The sequence below is a fragment of the Palaemon carinicauda genome, chromosome 1, assembly GCF_036898095.1.
Source record: "Palaemon carinicauda isolate YSFRI2023 chromosome 1, ASM3689809v2, whole genome shotgun sequence".
NCBI lineage: Eukaryota > Metazoa > Arthropoda > Malacostraca > Decapoda > Palaemonidae > Palaemon > Palaemon carinicauda.
The window spans coordinates 212,103,700-212,128,699 of NC_090725.1; the positions used below are offsets into that span (position 1 = coordinate 212,103,700).

At 36.7% G+C, this 25,000-nt stretch overlaps 1 protein-coding gene across 7 annotated transcripts in view; it reads right to left on the bottom strand.

Annotated features, from left to right (window-relative positions):
- Nucleotides 1-25,000, bottom strand: part of LOC137653849 (kielin/chordin-like protein) — a 352,325-nt gene that overhangs the window by 254,097 nt on the left and 73,228 nt on the right. For all 7 annotated transcript variants that reach the window (XM_068387520.1, XM_068387509.1, XM_068387513.1 and 4 more), the window contains exons 4-7: nucleotides 23,495-23,668; nucleotides 20,279-20,401; nucleotides 18,168-18,341; nucleotides 5,134-5,256 (exon numbers count right to left, since the gene is read on the bottom strand). In XM_068387520.1, coding sequence (XP_068243621.1) covers nucleotides 5,134-5,256; nucleotides 18,168-18,341; nucleotides 20,279-20,401; nucleotides 23,495-23,668 — 594 coding nt within the window. The remainder of the gene's footprint in view (nucleotides 1-5,133; nucleotides 5,257-18,167; nucleotides 18,342-20,278; nucleotides 20,402-23,494; nucleotides 23,669-25,000) is intronic.

Consider the following 25,000-nt stretch of genomic DNA (forward strand, 5'->3'; position numbering starts at 1 on the left):
GTGGTGGGCGGCTACATAGACTCGCAGGATTAATAATCAAACCAAATGATTATGAATTAAAAATCATTCAAATGTATGCACCAAAAATATCCTAAATAGAGGAAGAAATATGAAGAAATATATATATATATATATATATATATATATATATATATATATATATATATACATATATATATATATACATATATATATATATATATATATATATATATATATATATATATGAAAAAAAACAAGACTCAATTTACATTTGTTTTGGGTGATCTCAATGATAAAGAAGGTCAAAAGAAGAGAGAAGAATCAGCAGAAGTTAAATTTGGAGTAGGCACAAGGAAACACAGAGGCATGCTTGTAGAATGTGTTGAAAGAAATAATCTTAAAATCATGAACACCTTCTTTTATAAATAGGATCATAGAAAATGGACAAAGATAAGCCCAAATGAAGAAATGAAAAATGAAATGGATATTATTCACAGTGAAAAAGTCAATTTAGTTAAAGATGTAACAGTTTTAAAGAAGTAAAAGTCAACCGATCATAGAATGGTGAGAAGCAAAATATGTTTATATCTGAGGAAAGAGAGAGAAAAAAAATTTTAAGAAAGAAAATAACACTCCTGCAATAAGAGAAAAATCTAATGAGGTTAGTTTACCAATACAAAATAGGTATTCACACATACATGATGAAATGGAAGCAAATAAATTAGAAATGAACAACAATTCAACAAAGTTGGTATTGAAATCAGCACAAAAGATAAGTAGAAGACTTTCTAAACAAGATCAAGCAAAACTATCAGAAAAGACCAAAAACCTAATAAAGAAAAGATAGGAAATGAGGGTAAAATCTAAGAGTGAATTAGCAGAACTGTCCAAAACAATAAACAAGCTGAAAATCCAAGATATTTGTAAACACAATCAGACCAAATTTGAGAAAATGCTCAAGAAAGGAAGAAGCATCAAATTGATGAAAAGAAGACTTGGAACAGGGCACCAACAGATGTTTGCATTAAAGGATGAAAATGGAAATATCCAAAATAGAGATGGAGTGATTAAAAATGCAGATTTCTCTACAATGATATACAATAATGATATAAGAAATAACTTCACTAATAGAAATAATGAAACAACTGAGCCGGTACCAAAAGTAACAGTAGAAGTAAAGAAAGCATTAAAAGGCATGAAAAGAGGCAAAGCAACAGGGGAAGATGGCCTAATAATTGATTGAATTCTAGATGGAAGAGATTTCATAGTAGTAAAACTGGCTGGAATCTACACCAAATGTCTACAAGAATGCCCCATACCTAGAGCTTGGAACAACTCTATCATTATACTAATTCGAAAAAGATACACACAAAAGACCTGAAAAATTACAGACCAATATGTTTACTCTCCTTAATATGTACAATATTTACGAAGTTCATAATAGGCCGAATAGGAAGACAGCTAGACTTGAATACACCAAGAGAGCAGACAGGTTTTAGAAGTGGGTATTCAACAATTGACCATATCCATGTAATTAACCAGCTAATGGAAAAATCAACAGAAGTGGGTATTCAAAAATTGATCATATCTATGTAATTAACCAGCTAATGGAAAAATCAAAAGAATATGACAAACCACTATGTATGGCATTTATAGACTATGAGAAAACTTTTGATTCTGTCAAAACATCAGCAGTAATGAAAGCCCTTCAAAAACAAACAAGGAATAGAATATTCTACTAGAACAGTTGAAAAAATATATAAACAAGAAGTACAGTAACCCTAAAACTACACAATGATAAGTGAGAAAATTCCTATTGAGAAAGGACTTAGACAGAGAGACCCAATCTCTCCTAAATTATTCACTGCATGCCTAGACGTTTTTAAGTATTTGGATTGGGAAAATGTAGGAATTAACATTAATGGGGAATACCTCAACAACTTAAGATTTGCAGATGACATATCTGTGATTCGTGAATCATGGGAAGAATTACATGATATGATGGAAGATTTGAATAGAGAAAGCAGAAAGTTAAGACTGGAAATGAATATGAATAAAACTAAGATACTATTCAATGGAAATGCAGAGAGACAATAAATAAGAGTTAAAGACGAGCCTCTAGAGATTGCTTATCAATACAGACAGTAAGTGTTTTCCAAGGACACAACACCAAAATTAAAAGAAGGATAACATAGGGATGGAAAGCATTTGGTAAACAAAATGAGATTATGAAAATTAACATGCCACTTTCTCTAAAATGAAAAGTATTTAATGCGATGGTCCTACCAGTATTATCATACGCATCAAAACTTGGAGCTTTACTAAAGCCTAGAATATAGGGTAGTTAAATCTCAAAAACCTATGAAAAGAATAATGATGGGAATAGCACAGAGACACTGAAAAACAGCAATACACATACGAGAGCAAACTAAAGTAGAAGATATTCTAACATTATGTAAGAAAAAGAAATGAACATGGGCAAGACATATAATGACAATGACAGACAACAAATGGACAGCTAGAGATAGTAAAAGAAGCAGGGGAACGAAATAAGACGATAGATTGACGAACTGATTAAGTTTACAGGTGTGGATTCGCACAGAAAGGCTATAAACTGATTCATGTGGAAGGACATGTCTGAGGCCTTTGTTCTGCAATGGACTAGCAATGGATGATGATAATGATGAGGAAGATATATATATATATATATATATATATATATGTATATATATATATATATATATATATATATATATACATATATGTATATATGTATATAAGTGTATATATATACATATGTATATATATATATATACATATATGTATATATATATATATATACATATATGTATATATATATATATATATACATCATACATATGTATATATATATATATATATATATATATATAAGTGTATATATACATATGTATATATATGTATATATACACTATACATATATATATATATATATATGTATATATATATACATTATACATTTGTATATGTATATATATATATATATATATATACACATTATACATTTGTATATATATATGTATATATACATTATATATACAGTATATATATAATATATATATATATATATATATATATATATATATATATATATATATGCATATATATACATATGTATATATATGTATATATACATATATATATATATATATATATATATATATATATATATGTATGTATATATAAATATATACATATATATATATACATATATATATATATATATATATATATATATATATATAAATATATATATATATGTATATATATATATATATATATATATATATATATATATATCATCATCATCATCATCAGGCATAACTAGTCCACTGCAAACCAAGGGCTTCAGACATGTCCTTCCATTCCCTTCTGTTTATGATCTTTCTATAAGTCCATACCCACATATTCTCTTAGCTTGCCAATCCATCGTCTTCTCTTCCTTCCTTTGTTTTTTTTCATAATCTCTAGGGACTCACTCTGTTATTCATAATGCCCATCTATTGTCTGTCATTCTTATCATATGACCTGCCCATGTCCATTACGATTTCTTACAAGTTGTTGGAATACCCTCTACTTTAGTTTGCTCTTGTATTCATGTTGCTTTTTCGTTCTCTTAGTGTTATTCTTATCATTATTCTTTCCAAAACTCAAAGTTGTAACTAGCTTATGTTCTAAGACTAAGTTAGGCTCATAGACTCTGATGTATAAGTTAATACTGGTACCATTTGATTAAATACTTGTCTTTTTAGAGAAAGTGGCATTTTACATTTCATAATATCATACTGTTTACCAAAAGCTCTCCATCCATGGTCCTCTTTTTTTCATTTTGGCCACATTTCCTGGGAAAACAGTTACTGCCTGTCCCAAGTATCATAATATATTCATTGGCCACATTTCCTGGGAAAACAGTTACTGCCTGTCCCAAGTATCATAATATATTCACTGACAATATCTAGAGGTTCTTCAATAACTTTAATTTGTTGTCTCTCTCCCGTTTCATTGAACATTATCTTAGGTTTTCTTTTATTCATTTTAAGTCCTACATTTCTGCTTTCTCTATTCACATCTATCATCTTTTGCAATTTCTCCCATGATTGCATAATTAAAACTATGTCATCTTCAAATCTTTGAACAACAAATGACATTCCTGAAGAACTGACATCAATCTGGCTACAAAAAAAAATGGAATCGTAAGCTTTATATTCTGTGAAGCCCTGTAAGAAAACTTTGATCTTAAAATTTTTATCTTTATACTTGTAAAGCTTTTATTTATAAATTTTTGTTAATTAGTTTCAAAGTCTTCATATACTTTTGTATCAAAATTTTCACCACCAATGCCTTTATGATAAAGTGTAATTCCATCACTAAATGTAGTCTTGAAGAAGGTTCATGAAGTGTAAGGAACATGTACATAAACCCTTATCAATCTCATTTTCAGTCATTTTCACAAAGAAAACACAAAAAGTAGATTTCTTCCTTCCTTGTAAATATTACTAATAATGTAACCCTTACCTATTTCATTTAATTCAAATTTCCACATCTTACCTGGCAATAATTCTTCGAGTGGTACACACTGCTTTTTCGTCATTTCCACCCGCCCCCCCCCCCAAAAAAAAAAAGAAATCAGCAGATTTATTCATTTTTCTTTTTTGTAAATATCACTATTATAAAGAATATCTTAACTAAACCCTTACACAACATTTCTTTCCAAGTTGAAAAACCTATCTGGCAACCGTTCTGTAAGTGTACAGATTCCTTCCTATTATCAAATATAGAAATTAAACAATGGGTTTATCATTTACAAGTAACTCCTAAATCCTTACCAATCCTATTTTTTTTCAATTGTACAACCTCCCCTACCGTTATTAAAAGAAAAATATTAAACAGTTATTCCGTACATGTAAATCTCACTATTATAGATAACATTTGAACCCTTACCCATCTGGTTTCTTTCAAATTCTGAAGGCATACCTAAAAGCATTAATTCTTCAAGTGTACAGAGTCCTTTCCCGCTATTTTCACACAAAAAACAGTGGGTGTATTCCTTACTTGTGGATATCACTATCATAAATAAACACATCTGATTTCTTTAAAACTTCAAAAGCTTACCTGGCAAGCATTCTTTGAGAGTACAAACTGCTTTCCCGTTTGCACAGTTACACCAATTGCAATCAATTTTCCATTGCGAGTTGCCTATACACATTGGCTCATTTTTGGAGGCTTCGATAAGCTCTGCAATAAGAAAAATAATATTTTAGAAGAATCTAAACTAATAGTGTAAACTCTACAAAATTACATGAACAATGCATTACTCTGTTTCACTGACACAATTAATATAAAAAATGGATTTGTGTATACAGTAGGATGATACTTCTACACATTAAATCTTATACATTTTATATAGAGTTTCTAGAGTATTAATATAATGTCTAAGACCTACTAACCCATATCACAGCAGTTTTGATACCTATTTATAGATGGTATTCACACCTACATTATTGTATTGGAATACCCTTGACCATAATTTGCTCAATGCTTAGGTGGTCAGAATGGCAGTGCCTGGCCACAAAACTCTCCTTTTGAAAAAAAAAAAAGAAAAAAAAATAATAACATTTCAGTCAATGAGTGAGGTTCTGCTTAAAGGTGAATTTACCTTGTACAAAGAGGGTAGCCCCTTTTTAGGAGTATAGCTTACCCTAAATAATTTGAAGACTTCACGGAATTCAAAAGGTTTCCTGAAGTCTTTATTCCTAAGAAGTGGAACACTTACGTTGGGACAAATCAATTGTGAAACCATTCCTCCCTAGTACCAGATCACCTTTGCACTGTAACAGACCTTGTTCACAACTTAGTGTCTACTGTGGAATCCTTGGAAGGGGGGGGGGGGGAGGTTATAGGAGATCCCAAATCTACTCCAGCAGTAGTCAATTTATTCTTTATGAAGTCTTGCAAAACTTTATTACGACCAAGTGGAGGTAGAAAAATTTTTATACAGAGATCCACTGTGCAAATCATCCTCCCCCAAGCCCTTGTGGAGAAAGCCAAAACCAATGCAGAGGTAATGGCTACGTCACTTCCAGAGAAATGGAGTTAAATGTATTAGCCCTTCCTTAAAATGAAGAAAGCTCCCTTTCATAAATCCTCTGCATCCTACAAAAAGAAATATCCCTGTTTCCCATCCCAGCTCGACCTAAACTGAAGTCTTATTAGTAGGAACGAGGGCAGCAAAGATACTCCTCCCCAGGTCAGAGTCATTCCCACGGACAGTGAACTTGGGTTTTAGAGCAAGAGGAGACCACTGGAGATCATTGAAGGGAAACAGAAGAGCTAGTAAATTGAAGTGAGGCAGAAGAGCTCGCCAATGAGGAGCTTTGGGTTAGGGTCGTTTCAAGCCTTTTTGGGAATGTTGGAACTTTTCTCAGTGGATGAAGTGTAGTCTCAAAAGATCACAGTCAGTTATGAATACAAAACCCTCTCCATGAAACAAGTTTCATCAGGCCAGAACCCTAGAACTCGACTCCTTTGTAAGCAAAATACTGAAGAAAGAAGTCATAGATAAGTGCAGTTTTCTATAATTCCAGGGCAGACTATTCTGTGTACTGAAGAAAGCACTCCCTGTAGAAAAGAGCGATTCTCGAACTGTCTCTCCTTAAAATATACCTAATGCGCATTCCATTCAAAATGACAACCATCCGGCATGTTCGCCAATTACTACTCCTTGGGGCTTGGACCTGTATTATTATTATTATTATTATTATTATTATCATTATTATTATTATTATTATTATTAATTATATATATTATTATTATTATTATTATTATTAATTAATATTTATTATTATTATTATTATTATTATTATTATTATTATCATTATTATTATTATCATTATCAATATTATTATTATTATTATCATTATTATTATTATTAGCTAAGCTACTACCACAGTTGGAAAAGCTGGATGTTATAAGCCAAAGGCCTCCAACAGAGAAAAATGACAAACTTATAACAGAGTTTGTATTTTTCCTAACATACAAACCCGAATCCTTTACTATAGGAGATATTCTAGCGCGAGCTGAAAAATACGGCAGAAAAACCTTAACAAGGTCGTTAACGACCAGACAGGTAATTACCCATCTGTCTGTGGTGGGGGACCGCCGGTCGGTAGCTGCTGTTTACCTTCAATCAGATTCTAGTTAGGACTATCCTAGGGGGCGGTGATTCTTTACCATAGGAGACTTAGTCTTAAGGTCAGGGTGGCCAAGGAGTTCCCTATCTTTAGGGAAGATAGTCCTCAGACTAGACTCTTTTGAAGCAACAATCTTCCATTATCTTCTTTCTTTGTAGATCCCCAGAATCTCTGTACGACTGAAGGTTTGCAACTTCATGGAAACAAATGTTTCAGGATGAAGTGGGTCAGGAACATTCGACTTGGACCCCTTCAAACTTGGGATTCCCCCGACCTTGCCAAGGGGAAACCACGTGACCACGAGTATAACTTATACTCTGTGAGAGGAATCAGATGAGTATCATACCTTATTTCCATTGGCGAGTCCAGCTGAAACTGGATACAGGCTAGGATCCCCAGATGTGGGGAAGAAGGAGACGAAGGAGATTGATGGATGTCCTTCTAAAAACCTAGTGTAACCCAGAATCCTCAACCAATGGTTACTGTCCCCTATAAGGGCGTAAGGTAGTAACAACATCTGTTGACCTGTCACAATAGGCCCTATAAAAAGGGTGTCTAGAGACCTATGTGTCACGTCGCTCAAATAGTGAGCAGTGAATGTAGATTGGCGTTTCCAGACCTCAACACTTGAGATTTGGGAGAATGAGAAAATTCTCTTAAATGCCAGAGAGGCAGCCACTCCCCTAACTTGATGGGCTCTGGGTTGTGCTGCCTCTGGGTCTCCATCAAAAGACCTCGCAATAACTTTCTTAAGTCAGAAAGAGATGGTGTTGCGAGATATTCTCTTCTTTACCCTGTTGGTACAAGGAAGAGATGACGGAGGCGTGGTCTGAAAAGTCTGGTGCGCCTCAGTTATTTCTTTGACACCCTGACTGGACATAGTAACGACTGGACTGCATCCTGTGTTACCTATTGAGAGTGGAAATTCTCGAAATCTCCCATCGGTAGATGAAGGATTATGAGTCTAGCCACCAAGCCCGGAACAAAGTTGCGAGACACTCCCCCCCCCATCTCTTAGAATGGGTGACGTTAAGACAGACCATGTAGCTCGCTGACCCTTTTAGCAGAGGACAGAGGTACGAGGAAGACGGTCTTAACGTTCAGAGAGTAGTCTGAGGCCCGTAAGGGCACATAGGGCAAACCCTTCAGGGAACATAAGACACGTCTTAAGGAGATGGTCTAATCTCAAGTGGGGGGGCAAGATCACTCCAACACCGAAACAACCAAGGAGATGTCTTCTGAGGCGGAGAGGTCAACCCCTTCTTCATCTACAGATGAGGCTCAAGGCTGCACGATAGCCCCTAATCGCCGAGACTGAGAGAAGCTTTCCTCACTGAAGTACAAAAGGAAGTCTGGGAACTACTGATCCTTCCTTTTGAGGATCCAATTGCTTCACATTGTCGCTGTTGTAGCGGTTATGAAGTCCATTGTCTTAGCCCCAGCAGTTAGGACTTCTTGTAGGGTCTGCCTAGAGTTTTGGTTTGACAAGTCCTCGTGGCTCGCAAGGTAGCCGACTGTATCAGAATACAGGTCAAGCCAGAAGGGACATTGAAGTCGCTTCCCTTGCCGAGGCTTCTGTGACTGAGAAGAGCCTGGAAGAGTTGAGTGTCTCTTCGAGGATTAGCCTGGTGTGAGTCTCGCCGTGAGGGGATCTAAGATCAAAGGAGAAGGTTGACGTCTCTGAATTTGGAAAACAGATCAGGTTTAAAGGTCGCTCAAGAAAGGCAGAGGCGAGGGACAGTGACATTGCACTAGCCGTTAAGACAATGTCCCAGAGACTGACCATATATGGTCAACGACCAAGCCTCCTCTCCATCCCATCTAGGACCAGGAAAGGCCAGGCAGTGGCTGCTGAAGACTCAGCAGATAGATCTATAGGCTTCCCCAACCTTAGCCTACAAGGATGGTAAGGTTGTAGGCACTGGAGGGTCTAACGAGTCTGGGTGGGACTCGAACCCCAGACTGTCAATACATAGCCTGTCTAAGGCTGGAGAGTCAAAGGGTCGAGGAGACAGATGCAAATCGCCGAGGCATGAGATATAACACATAGTTATTAGAGTCCCTCGACGGCAGCATTCACGAGGAATCCTCAGGCTGCGATAATCCCTTGCGTGTTATTACAGGGAAAAGTGGAGATGCGAGTAGCAGACAAACCTTATATCTTACTGCTCGTATCTTTGTTATCGAAAGGGGAAGAATGGTAGAAGTCGGAGTGCCTGGAGGTAATGACGAAGACCGCTGCCTAGAGTCGGAAGGCTCTGTCATAAGAGTAAACTCTTAATGACGATGATCGCGTGCGTAGCGCTAATTGCGCGCGTGCACGGACACTCTGTGCTAATTGTTACGAGGGACCAACTACTCCGCATAACTGAAACTCGAAGGTTCCAAGTCGTGTGAACTCGAAAGTCCAACGCGACAGAGGCCCGAAGGACTCCTAAGGTCATGAGAACCTGTAGGATAAACATGACGAAAGTTTAAAGGCTCCAGATCACGCCCGGCGAAAGGGTGATCGTCACGAGACCTCGAGGGGTTAACGTGAGGGGAACCAGTAGGATAAAAAAGACGTCTCCTACCAGCATGAAGGGGAGAACGTCAGGGATGAAAATGAGTCCTCCGCAGGGTAGATTTGTTCTCCCGAAGGAGAATGTTGCTTAAAACAAGGCTCTCGCTCCGCCCCTGGAGGAGAACCGAAAAGCATAAGAGGGAGGAGCGCAGATCAGTAAACTCCTACAAGTTTTCTTCTCATGATTGGTAGGAAGGTTCTCCCTAAGGAGATCGCCTAAAACAAGCTTTCTCCCTGCCCTGTGCGGAAAAGCGTAGGCGTATTAACTTTCCTCTCTCAACGAGGGAAAAGTCCTCCCGAAGGAAGGATTGCCAAAAGCAAGATTTCTCCCCTCTCTATGGGGAAAAGCGTAGGTTTAATAATTTCTCTCTCGCGATCGAGAGAGAAGTTCTCCCGAAGGAGAACATTGCCCAAGACAAGCTTTCCCCCAGCTCTATAGGAAAAAAGTGAAGGCGAAACAATCTCTCTCTCGCGAACGAGAGAGAAGATCTTCTGAAGGAGGACATCACCTAGGCAAGTTTTCTCCCAGTTTTACGGAAAAAACGTAGGCGTAAAAATCTCCTCTCGTGAACGAGAGAGAAGTCCTCCCTATGAAGGACATCGCCTGAGCCAAGCATACTCCCAGGGAGAAGTTGCCCCGAAGGAGGCAAAAGCCGTAGACTTGCTTTTCCCCAGCTCCAGGGGAGAAAGCACAGTCTTCGGGGACGAGATAGCAGAGGTAAAACTCATTGACCTGTTCGCAACTCCTTACGAAGGAGGGAAGGTTGCTGACTGACTGAAGTGGGGAAGCTTTCCCTCGGAAGGAGGATGGATCTTTCACGCAGTCCAATTCCAAGAAAGGTTATCACTCCCTCATAAGGGAAGGATCTCTAATTCCTGGAGGCGAACCTCCTGTCAGCAATCTAAGTTTCCCAATAAGTTGATCAAATTGCAGGTTGATAACAAGTGTCACCTCGTAATATGGGCAGCTCATGAGCTGCCACATGAAGCGCAGAATAACGAACAGAGCGGCCGAAGCCCTCTGCATCGTGTTCTACGTCGCTGCTATCTGGGTGTTTTCTTTTAGCCTCTCTAACATGTTTCGTTTTTCCCTTCTGCTCTCAACCGAAGAGAAGAAGGGGCGAAGCCCTGCATCTTCTTTCGAGGTTTCCGAGAGACTCAAAATCGTTAACTCATTAGGGAGCAAAGGAATTAGGGAGGTTGTCCTGTCTGAAACACGGGAGCGAGGGATTGACCCCGCGAGTGTATGATCGGAGATTTGCGTGAATAGCGCTAATTGTGTGCGAACACCTGCGTGACTGGGGTCTGAAGACTCTGCCACAAGAGTAAAACTCCTGATTGTTATAGGCGTAGTGTTGGATGGGCGTATGCGAACACTCCGCGTGACAAGAGTCCGAAGACTCTCTGACCTAAGAGTAACACTCTTGATGACTTGGGTCACGAGAACCCGAAGGTTCAGCGTGATCGTGCGTGCCCCTAGAAGTTGTGTTGCGAAAACCCGAAGGTTCAGCGTGAACGTGCATGCCCCTAGAGTTTGTGTTGCGAGAACCCGAAGGTCTAGAGCAACGGGAAAACAGAATTCTCCCTTGTCACGAGGCACCGAAGTGTCAACGAGATTAAATGCACTAAAATCCGAGGTTTCAGCAACTTGCTGTGAGAAAACGAAGGGATAGCGCACCGGAAAACCGAGGTTTCATTGTCACGAGACCCCAAAGGGTCAGAGATCGAGAATTCAAAGGCGAGAGCAATCTCTCTGAAGATAGAGAGAAAATCAAGGAGAAGCGCTCTATCTGACTTTTTCTAGAGCGGATGGAGACCCTCAAACTAATATGCGAAGAAGAAGGTTCGAGATTAGGACGTGCCTTGCCCTTGGCCGCGCTCCTGATTTCTTAGATGATCCCTCGCACGACGACGACAGCGAGGCAGAACGATGACGAGAGGGATCGTTCTTCTCAGGTTTGTGGCACGAGTGTATATAATCTCGAGGCAGGAAGTCTTGGGGAGAGACAGAAGGCGAGAAAGAGCGAGAATGATAACGTCTCTTCCTATTTCGCCTGTCTCTTCGGTGAGAATATCTAGGTGAAGGCGTAAACGGGCGTGCGGGAGAGTTATCTTGCTCGTCTGTGCCAGCCGTAGGGCGCGCGCGCGCAGGATAAAATTCCCTAGCGCGAACGCATAGTAGAATCATATGGGGCGCGTGGGCGTGCGTGCATATCCTTGCGGATGCGGGAGAAGGCTGGCGCGCCGGTAAGTGTTGGCGCGTTGATAAGCGCTGGCGAGTTACAAAGAGCTAGCGTGTTGGTAAGCGCTAGCACTTTGGTAAGCGCTAGCGCTGCGGGAGAAGGCAGCATGGCTGCCTTGTCAGAAGACCTTCTAACAGTAGAAAGTTGGCACGCAGGTTTTACCTGTCGTGTAGGATGGTATTGGGCGCGTATGCGCACGTGCAGGCGTGATGGAGTTATGCTCTTGTTGGAGCGTATGCGCATGTTGGCGCATACGCTCTTGATGTCCTATGTTAGGGTAAGAAGGAAGCGCTCTAAGTTTGTGACGAGAGCGCTTAGTCTTGCGGCAAGATATCTCGAGAAGAGACAGAAGGCGAGGAAGAGCAAGAACGATTATGTCTCCTCCTATGTCGCCTGTGACTCTGGAGAGAATGACTGGTAAAGAATGAGGCTTTGTATTTAGTGTAGGAACAAATAGCCAAATGAGGAAATAAAATAAGGATGAATAAACAATATGAAAAGTAGTAAAAAATTAAAAAAAATATATATTTAGAAAAATAACAACATTAAAACAGATCTTTCATATATAAACTATAAAAAGAGACTCATATCAACCTGATCAACATAAAAGCATTTATTGCAAGTTTGAATTTTTGAAGTTCCATCGATACCCGATTAGTAATATCATTCCACAACTCGTTCATGGCTGGAATAAAACTTCTAGAATACTATGTAGTATTGCGCCTCATGATGGAGAGGCTTGACTATTAGAATTAACTACATACTTGGTATTACAAACAGGGTCAGAATTATGACAAATCTTATGCAACATGCATAATGAACTAATTGAGCGATGCTGCCAAAGATTAATATTTATATTAGGAATAAGAAATTCAATAGACTGTAAGTTCCTGTCCAACAAATTAAGATGAAAATCAGCATCTGAAACCAGACATGAGAACAATACTTGAAAAAAGGCAGAATGAAAGAATTAAAACACTTCTTCAGAACTGATAGATCACAGAAAATCCTGAAAGACTTTCTCAATAAACCAATTTTTGTGCAACTGAAGAACACAAACCTAATTTGTTTCTCAAGAATAAATTTATTGTCGATAAACACACCTAAAATTAAAAAAAAGTAGTACAGAGGCAAAGAAACATAATGTTGAGATACCGATGTTGAAGAGCAACTGTCTTCGATCTATTTACAATCATACTTATGAGTTTTGTTAACATTCAACTTTATGCCCCATAAATTGCATTAAGACAAAAATGTTACGCTCTGAAAATTATATAATCACTAGACTTGAAATATTAAATCTAAATAGAACCGTAGACTACGACCAAAGAAATTATTATATTCTAATGCTTAAACTCTTAAAGAACTTACATAAAGTAACTGATAAACTTACTAACTACCCGTATTTTCATAGATCTCACTGGTTCAGTTACAAAGATTTACACAATGCCAACACTCACCACAACACAATAAATTCAAAATCACCTTTGACTTCTTTGGTAATGTTTCACCACATTACACCCGATATATGTCGTAATTAAACTTAATCACTTTAGAGAGGACACACTATAGGCACTAGAAAAAGAGAGAATTTTGGCTCTTTCATAGGACGGCTGTTTCTCTTCTGCTGCTATGCAGCCCTGGCGAGCCTATATATGGACTTAGCTACTTCCAGAATATTCTAGGTCCAAAATCTGGAAGCTTGGGAATTGGCCTTAGGACGTAAGGATTGGCGATGATTACTCTCTCGGACGCATACCAACGCAACAGCGAGACGATTCTCTCTCAGTTAGTGCCACCCACCTTTGTCCTCGGAAATAAAAAAAAAAAGATAAAATCTAACACTGGGGTTTTCGAGATCATTCCAAAACACACGGCAAATATAAGCATTGCATATTTTCTCACAAACAACCTCATAAAAATCTCGTATCTCGTATCCATCCTATAACACTCTTAAACAGGTTACGTAAGACTTCATAACAAAATACATGAAATAAAAAGTTATTTATTTAAAATAACGTAAATTTACATATACCGACGAATGAAAAAGACAATGAAATTAACGACGAAAGTCTTACGTTATTTACATACCAAACTTATATTTACATGAGAGGAACTCACCTTACTGAGCATATAAAATACATAAATAAATACATGAATAAATTATTTATTCTACACTAGACCAGCTTTGTAAGAATATATATCACCAGGTATTGCTAGTATACTGCAGGACAAAGGCATTAGACATGCCCTTCCACTCACATCTGGTTATGCCTTTCCATGCCACTCTATACCTGCAAATCTTTTTAGCTCATCAATCCACTGTCTTCTCTTCCTTCCCCTCCTTCTTTTGAATTTCTAGGAACCTATTTTGGTTTTCATATTGTACATATCTTTATCTTTCATTCTCATTATATGTCCTGCCCATGTCCATTTCTTCTTCTTACATGTTGTTTGAATATCCTTTACTTTAGGTTGGTCTCGTATTCATGTTCTTCTTTTTCTGTCTCTTACTGTTATTTCTATCATTATTCTTTCAATATCTCTTTCAGTTGTAAATGTTGAATGATTGTAAAGCTTGTGCTTTATATTATCATAAATAGTCATCATTATGAACACTAATTATTGTTATTAATAATTATTATTAGCATTATTAATAATGATTATTATCATTAATGATTAATAATGGAGGCAAGGTTTCTCTGAACAGAGCTCAGTTCGAGATACATGATGCATTACAAGTTTAAAATCAACTTTTATCAGTATATTTCATTTCAATATTCATAAATAGAAAGTAAGTAAAAATTCAGAAAAAATGTATATACAAAAGTTCTGTTAAATTTTCAAGTAATGTAAATGAAATGATTATAGAAGTACCAATTTCTGAATACCCAAATAAAGGAGAAAAACAGAAACCATATCTTTTTTAGGTATTAACATATCAAACCTTGAGTAGCTATGTCAATTACTTCACAATGGATTACGTAGGCTATTATTGGTCTAATGATGATTAGTCTCATACCAATCGATCTAACAGGAATTGCTCTAGCACTATTTGGTCCAATTAACAATTTTTCCTATATGTATAAGTAGTCTACTTCCGAATAGGCAACAACCTTGTTCCTCCATAAAAAGATCAAGTCCATATATTTCGTAATTTAAACAAATTTTTATTCTGATTTTTCTTTATAAATATTCAGTATATTTAAATGAACCCTTAAAGATGGAACTATGAAACTGTGATTTCTGAAAGAACTTAAAGAGTAGCTGTAAATTACTACTTGTGTAGGCCTACACTGCCTGCAAAGAGTGATATATCCTTATACAGTATTGCATTTTACAGATGTATTTAACATATGTTAAAAATAGGATGTTCCAAAGATATGATCAACCCTCTTTTATTATTATTATTATTATCATTATGATTATTATTATTATTATTATTATTATTATTATTATTATTATTATTATAGGTGGATGTAAAAGGGAGCTAGTGAGGGTTGAAGAGCTAATAAAACAGGGGGTAAAAAGTAAATATCAATAAAGGTTGAAAATGGCATATGCCGAAGTGATAGTAAGAGAAACTGGTAATTTAGAGGAATGGAAGTAAGTAAAAGAAAATTTTGTTGGGATTGCAAGTGATGTGTGTGGCAAGAGGGTTGTTGGAGGCAGCATGAGGAAGGGCAGTGAATGGTGGAATGAAGGAGTGAAGGTAAAAGAACAAGAGAAAAAGTGCTTTTGAAGAATGGCTGCAGAGTAATAGTGTAGAGAAGTATGAAAAATATAGAGAAAAATGTGGAAGTAAAGCACAAGGTAAGTGAGGCAAAGAGGGCAGCTGACCTGAGGTGGGGTCAGGGATTGGGTCAGTCATATGAAGAAAATCAGAAGAAGTTTTGGAAAGAAGTGAAGAGAGTAAGGAAGGCTGGTTCAAGAATTGAAGGGACAGTGAAAGGTGAAAATGGAAGGTTGTTAAAAGGAGAGGAGGCAAGGAAAAGGTGGGCGGAATATTTTGAAAGTTTACTGAATGTTGAGGATAATAGGGAGGCAGATATAATTGCTGTTGCAGGTGTTGAGGTGCCGGTGATGGGAGATGAGAATGAGAGAGAGATTACAATAGTGGAAGTGAGGAGAGCACTAGATGAAACGAGAGTAGGAAAAGCATCTGGTATGGATGGTGTGAGAGCTGAGATGTTGAAGGAAGGGGGTGTGACTGTACTTGAATGGTTGGTGAAATTGTTTAATATGTGTTTTGTGTTGTCAATGGTACAAGTAGATTGGGTTTGTGCATGTATTGCACCACTATATAAGGGTAAGGGAGAGTGTTGTAATTCAAGAGGTATTAGTTTTTTGAGTGTAGTTGGAAAATTGTATGGTAGAGTACTGATTAATAGGATTAAGGATAAAACAGAGAATGCAATCTTAGCAGTACAGGGTGGTTTTAGAAGAGGTAGGGGTTGTATGAATCAAATTTTTATAGTTAGGCAAATATGCGAGAAATATTTAGCAAAAGGTAAGGAGGTGTATGTTGCGTTTATGGATCTGGAGAAAGCATATGATAGAGTTGATAGGGAAGCAATGTGGAATGTGATGAGGTTATATGGAGTTGGTGAAAGGTTGTTGCAAGCAGTGAAAAGTTTCTACAAAGGTAGTAAAGCATGTGTTAGGATAGGAAATGAAGTGAGTGATTGGTTTCCGGTGAGAGTGGGGCTGAGACAGGGATGTGTGATGTTGCCGTGGTTGTTTAACTTGTATGTTGATGGAGTGGTGAGAGAGGTGAATGCTCGAGTGCTTGGACTAGGATTAAAACTTATAGACGAGAATGACCATGAATGGGAGGTAAATCAGTTTTTGTTTGCGGATGATACTGTACTGGTTGCAGACGCGAAAGAGAAGCTTGGCCGATTAGTGACAGAATTTGGAATGGTGTGTGAGAGAAGGAAGTTGAGAGTTAATGTGGGTAAGAGTAAGGTTATGAGATGTAGAAGGGAAGGTGGAGCAAGGTTGAATGCCATGTTGAATGGAGAGTTACTTGAGGAGGTGGATCAGTTTAAGTACTTGGGGTCTGTTGTTGCAGCAAATGGTGGAGTGGAAGCAGATGTACATCAAAGAGTGAATGAAGGGTGCAAAGTGTTGGGGGCAGTTAAGGGAGTAGTAAAAAATTGAGGGTTGGGCATGAATGTAAAGAGTTCTATATGAGAAAGTGATTGTACCAACTGTGGTGTATGGATCGGAGTTGTGGGGAATGAAAGTGATGGAGAGACAGAAATTGAATGTGTTTCAGATGAAGTGTCTAAGGAGTATGGCTGGTGTTCGAGTAGATAGGGTTAGGAGGTGAGGGTGAGAACGGGTGTAAGAAATGAGTTAGCAGCTAGAGTGGATATGAATGTGTTGAGGTGGTTTGGCCATGTTGAGAGAATGGAAAATGGCTGTCTGCTAAAGGTGGTGAGGAATGCAAGAGTTGATGGGAAAAGTACAAGAGGAAGGCCAAGGTTTAGGTGGATGGATGGAGTGAAGAAAGCTCTGGGTGATAGGAGGATAGATGTGAGAGAGGCAAGAGAGCATGCTAGAAATAGGAATGAATGGCGAGCGATTGTGACACAGATCCGGTAGGCCCTACTGCTTCCTCCGGTGCGTTATATGACCGCGGAGGTAGCAGCAGTAGGGGATTTAGCGTTATGAAGCTTCATCTCTGGTGGATAACGGGAGAGGGTGGGCTGTGGCACTCTAGCAGTACCAGCCGAACTCGGTCGAGTCCCTTGTCAGGGTGGGAGGAAGGTAGAGAGGAGAGATCCCCTTTTTTGTTTCATTTGTTTGATGTCGGCTACCCCCAAAATTTCGGGAAGTGCCTTGGTATATGTATGTATGTATCATTATTATTATTATTACTACTTGAAAAAGAATATTGATCTCATCTTTGAAATATATTGGTTTGATAATATTGATACAATCTTAGAATACAACATTGGAGTATATAGCTAATAACTAGTTAAAATTCTATTTGTAATAATTTTTTCTTTGCAGCTTCGATAATTCTATCGAAGGATCAATTTCTCCCGTACCCATCATAGAATTTCTGAAGAATCAAAGATCCAAAGCTTCCATAGCACATTATAAAAATCATACAATAATTGAATAACTAAAATGTTTTACCTGGTACACATGAAATCAGGGTGCAACTTGGAATGCCAGCTTCACCGCAGGAACACCAGTTACATTCATCTCGAAATCGTGAACCATTGGTACAAAGAACCTCATCATCTGAGGGTTTTGGGTTTAGGCTTGGATAAGAAACAGAAACATCATCTTGGGGAGGAAGAGCTACATCTGAAAAAAAAGTGGAGATTGATCATATTCGGTAAGACTAAAGATTAATAGAAAATCATTTAACATTAAAAGTTCCATTTTAGTACTTGTCCGTATTGCATTTATATGCTTTAAGCACAAGCTCACCACAAAGAAAAGAGTTTTCTCGAACTTACTTAGCCATTCCGTCATTTACACCAATAGCCAATATTCATTAGTAATTAAAAGCCAATTATTTCGGGCCCAGTAGATTGTTGGGAGGTGGGAAGGAACATTCATTTTGTTGAATATTAGGTAACTATTTGAATCTTTAAGCAACCCATCAACACAAACTTCACTAGCAGTGTTATTAACATACAAAACTGACAGCAACCTTATCTGCTTGAACTTTTTCAATGAAAGAAGACATGACTAAATCCTCTTCTCCAAGAGAAGCCCCCAAAAGGAACTGTTGTTCTTATCATTCCAAAATATAGAATTCTCTGCATTGGAACCAAAAGTAGCTTCTACAAATTGGGCAGGACTCACAGCTTTTACAGCAACTTGAGGAACCATACTTGTTGAAAACAAATCCTTCTCACTATCATCTAGAAGACTTAAAGAGCTGTCCTTAGATCGATACACAGGCACTAGAATTAGTAATCCTTCAGACAGTTCACAAATTAAAGGAGATTCCTTGTATTTTGATAAATAGGAATGTGACAGTGCACATCTGTCAAGTCTTCAAAAAGTTTCAGTCTACTTTTCACTATTGCTTCAGGAAAGTCAAGAATGTTTCCAATGAAAACTTGGTGAGAACTTTGAACCTATTTAGAATCAAATCATCTAGAACCAGTCTTCAGCTTCCCGAAACTTTGGGGATTAAGAACAACCTGTTATAAAACACAGAGGGATCCAAGACCTCTTCTATAACATTTTTTTTATATAAGCTTTACCATCTCTATTATCGAAACATGGGACCATGCTAAATTGCTTAGATTATTTGGAAAAGGTATTGGTTCCCTGGGCAATGAAGGATTTAAGTTAACAAGAATTCGATACCCCTCAGACCATAGATAGAACCCAAGCCTAGGGATGAAAGCCTTTCCAAATCTGATTAAAGTGGGACAGCTTTCTTATTGCAAAGATCTGTTGAGGAAGATCATCTTTACATTCGTCTATGTTTGATAAATCATTAAAATGTTAGCCGGATTGTCCGATAGAGATGAATTCAGTGGCCTAACCAAGTTGAAAAAACTACTACCTTGAAGGAAAAATATCTTGAGATATAGCTGCTACAAGACATAAGGGAGAAACAAGAGTTTACATGAATTAGACTTCAAAGCATCACCGAGTCCTGTATTCCATTTGTGCCGACATATCATTTCTATCCTAAACGAATATGGGACCCAAAATAGGGGAAGAAATCAAAGAGTATTTTAGCACATCAGAAACTTTTCAACCATATAAGAACGCATAAAATTTACAAAAGCTGCTGTATCCTGCAAAGACCGATCTGAAATAGTTTTATCTAAGCAAGTTGGGTAATCAATCCAAAATAACATAAAATGTTGAGGTCCTGCAAGATTCTTTTCTACAAAGGTAAAAAAAATTGCTATTAGATACTGCAAAAGAGAGAATTTCAAGTATAGGCCCCTATTTCCCATTGTATTAAAATACATTCTTTAGTCAACCAGTTCTTAAAACCCGTATTCACTTATTTTCTGTTGTTTACAATAGCGTTGGGCTCAAGATAATCTACAAGATCTGGGTCAATAACGAGATTAGGCTATTGATTTGGCTTATAGACCAAAGGACCCTTTTGAGGGAGAAAAGGTTTTAACACTAATCAGGAAGCTTGTTTACAGAAAGGTGAAAGAAAGAAGACGGAATGGGGATAAAGAAGAAAAAGAAAATGTCAATGAAATTAGGGGATGAAGGGATCCTGCAAAAATGCTTACAGATTATGTTGCACTTACCTTCTCCACAAGCCTTCAATGTGCAAATGCCTCGACCATCAACACAGTTACACCAATTGCAGTCCTGCTTCCAGCGAGATGTTCCTTCACATTGTGGCTCCTCCTCTTCCTCTTCGGTGGGCTCTTAACAATGTACAGTAGTAAAGTTAGTCCAGTACTTTAAACCATTAGATTTATCTTTATGAAATCCCATCGAAAGTAAGTGGTATAAGTAGTATTTCTAACAGATTTGCAATAGTCCTATTATGACCCTGTGTATTGCCATTTTCTACATTGAGATTAAAATAAATCCTTGATTTCTTACAGCACTGGTTTGGCTTAGCCCAAAAGGGATCAGATCTATACATGATTACATCTAAAGATAACATAACTTGTCACAGGAATCTAACATATATCATATTTTAACATTTAATTCTTTTAAAATTATCATTACACTGCAGAGGGTTCTTTTCATTAAATAAAGCCTGTTATTGTTGTTGTGTCACAGAACAGGAATAAAAGTATTGGAATCAGGGGGCAACGGCCTATCTCAAGATGCTGAATATGCAGCGCCATAGAAAAAGGACAACACAATCACATTTTTTATCTATCTCCTACAACTAGGGGTGCATGAGGTACTGCCCCATACAGTGGATATATAACTACCCCTTTCAAATTAGTACTGTTACTTAGAAGAGACTGGACTGTGACAATGGGGATGACTGGCAACCCTGGTCCACTAAACCACAAGCATATATCCTAAGTGTTAAATATTATGTAAAATCCTAAAATCCTTTTGTCACCCTCTCCAACGAAACGGGGAAGAAACTATGAAATGTTAGATTGTTACAGAATGCCATTAATAAATAAAAACTGTTCTCTTGAAAGAGTAACATCTTCCTACCCACCCTTTTGGTAAACCTTGTGTATAGACACAAGCTGCCTTACTTAAGATTGCGATTCAAATTTCTATGATATAAGTCTTAAATAAGCCTTAAATATACTGTATGAATATATGTGTGATTGAAATTGGAAAATTTACCATAAGTTAAAAAATGGAGTATGTATACAATAAAGTAAACAACACTGGATCGAAGTTACAAAGAGATTACATGTAATGGAATATATGAACAAGAACCCTTGGAAAAATTACTTTCGATTGATACTGGAACATATTCTAAGTAGAAAAAAAACATACTAATATGGTGAGCATACATGTCACAAAACACATTGCATGGTCATTCCAGGTATAAACTTGAATTTAAAGGTGTGACCTGAACTGATAGCGAAGATTCAAGATTGTCAAAATACAGTTATTAAATCTTAAAGGTGGAAAAATAATGAAGCCAAGAAGTTTTTGAAGGTAAAATTGTCAAAGAGTAAATTAGTGTAAGAAGGCATATAAAAGGATACAGAATAAATTGTAGCGTGATATTGGGAAGGAATATTGTGAGTCAGACGTGGTGGAAGCAAGATGTAAAAAGTAAGAGAGAATAAACCTTAAAGTTTTGCAAAACGAAGCGTAGGTAAAGAAGAGAATGGAGGTACACAGGGGGAAGACGAGAGAGTCTTAGAATCAAAACAATATCACAACAGGAGGAAGAACGTAAATCTACCTAATGAAGAGAATTTATATAAACTACGATTGGCATAACATAAGGTGAAAATACAGTTTTCAAGAACCTCTTCAATTCTCCTTATCAATCTGAATAAGAGCATTGAAATACTAAAAAAAAAGAAACTTAGAAAATTTAAGCAATAGCGATAATATTTAAGTAAAAACGAACCACCCAAGCTCCGTGAATCCCTAAGTGGTAGTTCTGCACCATGTCCAAGATCGACAGCTTGGCAGCCTGCAACATGGGTTGCTGTATGCAACCGTGTTCCCTAAACTGAAGGAGGGACGGTAACCACAATATTGGAGGAAGCTAAAGAAGTATCATCAGTATAAATGGAAATGTTTGCATTAAAATCTTGAATGTGGGGCCTGGAAATTTAAGCATTCATAAATCTATCTTCAGAAGAAAAGTTTTTGTTATCTTCCATAGAATATCCAATATTCATAACAGCTTATTCAAAAAGTTCTCCGATAACTAAATATTAATTTTCAAAAAATTACTTTTGGCTTATCAAAATTTATACGGTAATCGGTTTTGATACTCTTATTCACTGGTGCATTGTTTTCCATGTATAGCCTATATTTCAAATCCTTGCAATAAACTCATGGAGAGTAATACTATATGCAGTGAATCATAATTGAAAAAATATTCATTGTTTATTTTTGAATAATCCCAATGATTTTTGAAAATGAAAATATAGTTATCAGAGAACTTGTTGAAAGACCTGTTATAAATATTGGACATTCTATGAAAGGTAACAAAACTTCAACTAAGGACGAGACATACATAAATGACATAATTTCAAGGACCTTCATCAAACATTTTGATACGTATATTTCCTTTGATAATGATGACATTTCTTAAGCCACATTTGATGTTGTGGTTGCCTCTCCTCTTCCCGTTCGGTATCAGAGTTACACATAACAGCCCATGTTGCAGGCGCAAAATGTGGGGTGTCAAGTGGCTGGAAAGCAGATTCAGATGTCAAAGACTGTGATGGTTTGGACTTAAAATAATGAGTACGGGAAAGCAGCAGAAACCATAAAATACTAAATATGGGAGTAGCAGGGCAAACATCAATAATAAAGTCCAGAAAGTAATGGAAAGAATGCTTAGAGAACTTATTCAAGACAAAAATCATATTTCACATCCACCCTCCTCAAGGGAAAATTTGTTTGGTAATAACTAAATAAAAGTGTATGAAATAACCTGGTAGGAGTTAAGGTTTCCTAACGTTTACATTGTAATGAAGTAATTATAAGGAAGAAATATGTGGATAGAAAGACAAAACAATGAAGCATAAATACGTTGCATTTGATTAAAGAAAAAAAAGGTCCGATAAACCTTCAGCTTGTATTCATACATAATTCATTCAATTAAACATAACCTTTGTCATTTGGTACCCTAACTTCAAGATATTATTTCCTACATTATCATAACCTAATTAACTATCAAAAGACATAAAACAAATTGTCCTCTTGCTCTCCAATTCTACTATCATAATCCAGGTTGAACAAACTTCATCACATCCAAAAACTAATCCAGAAACAGAATAATATTATCATAAACAAAATATACTGTTATCTTTACAATAATACATAGCAAAACACCCTCTTACCTGAAGGGCATCCTTTTTTAGTGCAAATTCCTTGGCCAAGTTCATTGCACGTACACCAATTGCAATCAACCCTCCATCGGGAACCAGCTGTGCACTTTAGCTCGGCATCAGTTGATCTCGTCTGAATTTCCTTCGTAACAGTGACTGAAATTTCAGATGGGGATTCCAAGGGCCCTGATAATCAAAGTATGATAAAAATTAATTAAGCAACACAAATATTTAATCTGCAGGTTAAAGTGCCATGTAGGGTATTCCCATTATCAATGTTCTTAACCACAACAGAGTACCTTTACAAATGGAAAACTTTTAATTTCAAGAGGAGACTAAAGACAGATACAAAAATTACCTTCAAAGAATTATCAGTAACTCTCATCCTTCCAAGAAATTAGGAAAATAAACAATAATAATGTATCTATAAAAGCGTGTATGTCTGCTATTGAGTAGCCGTCGTTGATTTTACATCCAGAATTTGCATCTTTCAACAAAATAAAATCATAAATGACTTGAAATGTGTGTTTATATTCTGTGTAGAAAGGCACGGCAATTTAACTGATGATAAAAACAAGAGCCGGTCTGGTAACCTAACTTATTTATTCAAGTTTTCAAAGTAACCAACAATGATATGAGCTCCATAATGACACAGGTCTCTTGGAAACACATCCTCTTGGGAAATTTTGGTTCAATGATTTATAATAAAGGAAAGAAATTAAATACCGATACACAAAGTTTCTTCTCAAATCTTATTACCATAAATCTTGAAGGAAGTTCATGTCATGAAATGCATCTCTATAAAGAAAAAAGTATCTATAGAATTACCCAAACTGAAAATTAAATACATTCATTTGAATGTGTATGTTAATACAGCTTATACTTAAATCCACAAACTTCTGGTTCTATCATCACCTTTAAGAAATTTAGGAATATTAGGGAAAACAGTAAGATGTATCCACAACTGGTTCACCACAAAAGATCAGGATGCCAGAGAACTTCAAATCAATCAATCAATCAATCACCACAAAAAACACATAGACTCTCATTTAATCTTAACTATGAATTTTCCAAAAGTAATTGGAAGTGAAGACTAATGTTGAGAGGTTTCCAAAGTTCAGATATGAAAACAATGAAGTTTATAAGTGAAAAGTAATAGACAAAGAAAATGACAAAAACTAACTAAAATTTATAACAAGATATGAAAGAGGGAGAGGAACATGAAACACAGTTGAGTGGGTACATCCATGTCATAAAAAGTTAAGCATTCTGATTAATGTTTGAAAAAAAAAAGAAGAAAAAAATACCAAGAAAGGTAACAAAAACAAATATAGATAAGACATGTTCAAATTAAACGTAACTAATCCCCCCACCCCAATACACACATAAACAAATTCAAACTTATCAAAGTGAACTGTGTATTCTAAGCCAGCACCAGTAATTCCTTTGGGAGTTCTAAAGCCCATGCAGCATTAAAAAAGGGTTAAATAGAATAAAAAAATAATTAAGGAAATATTA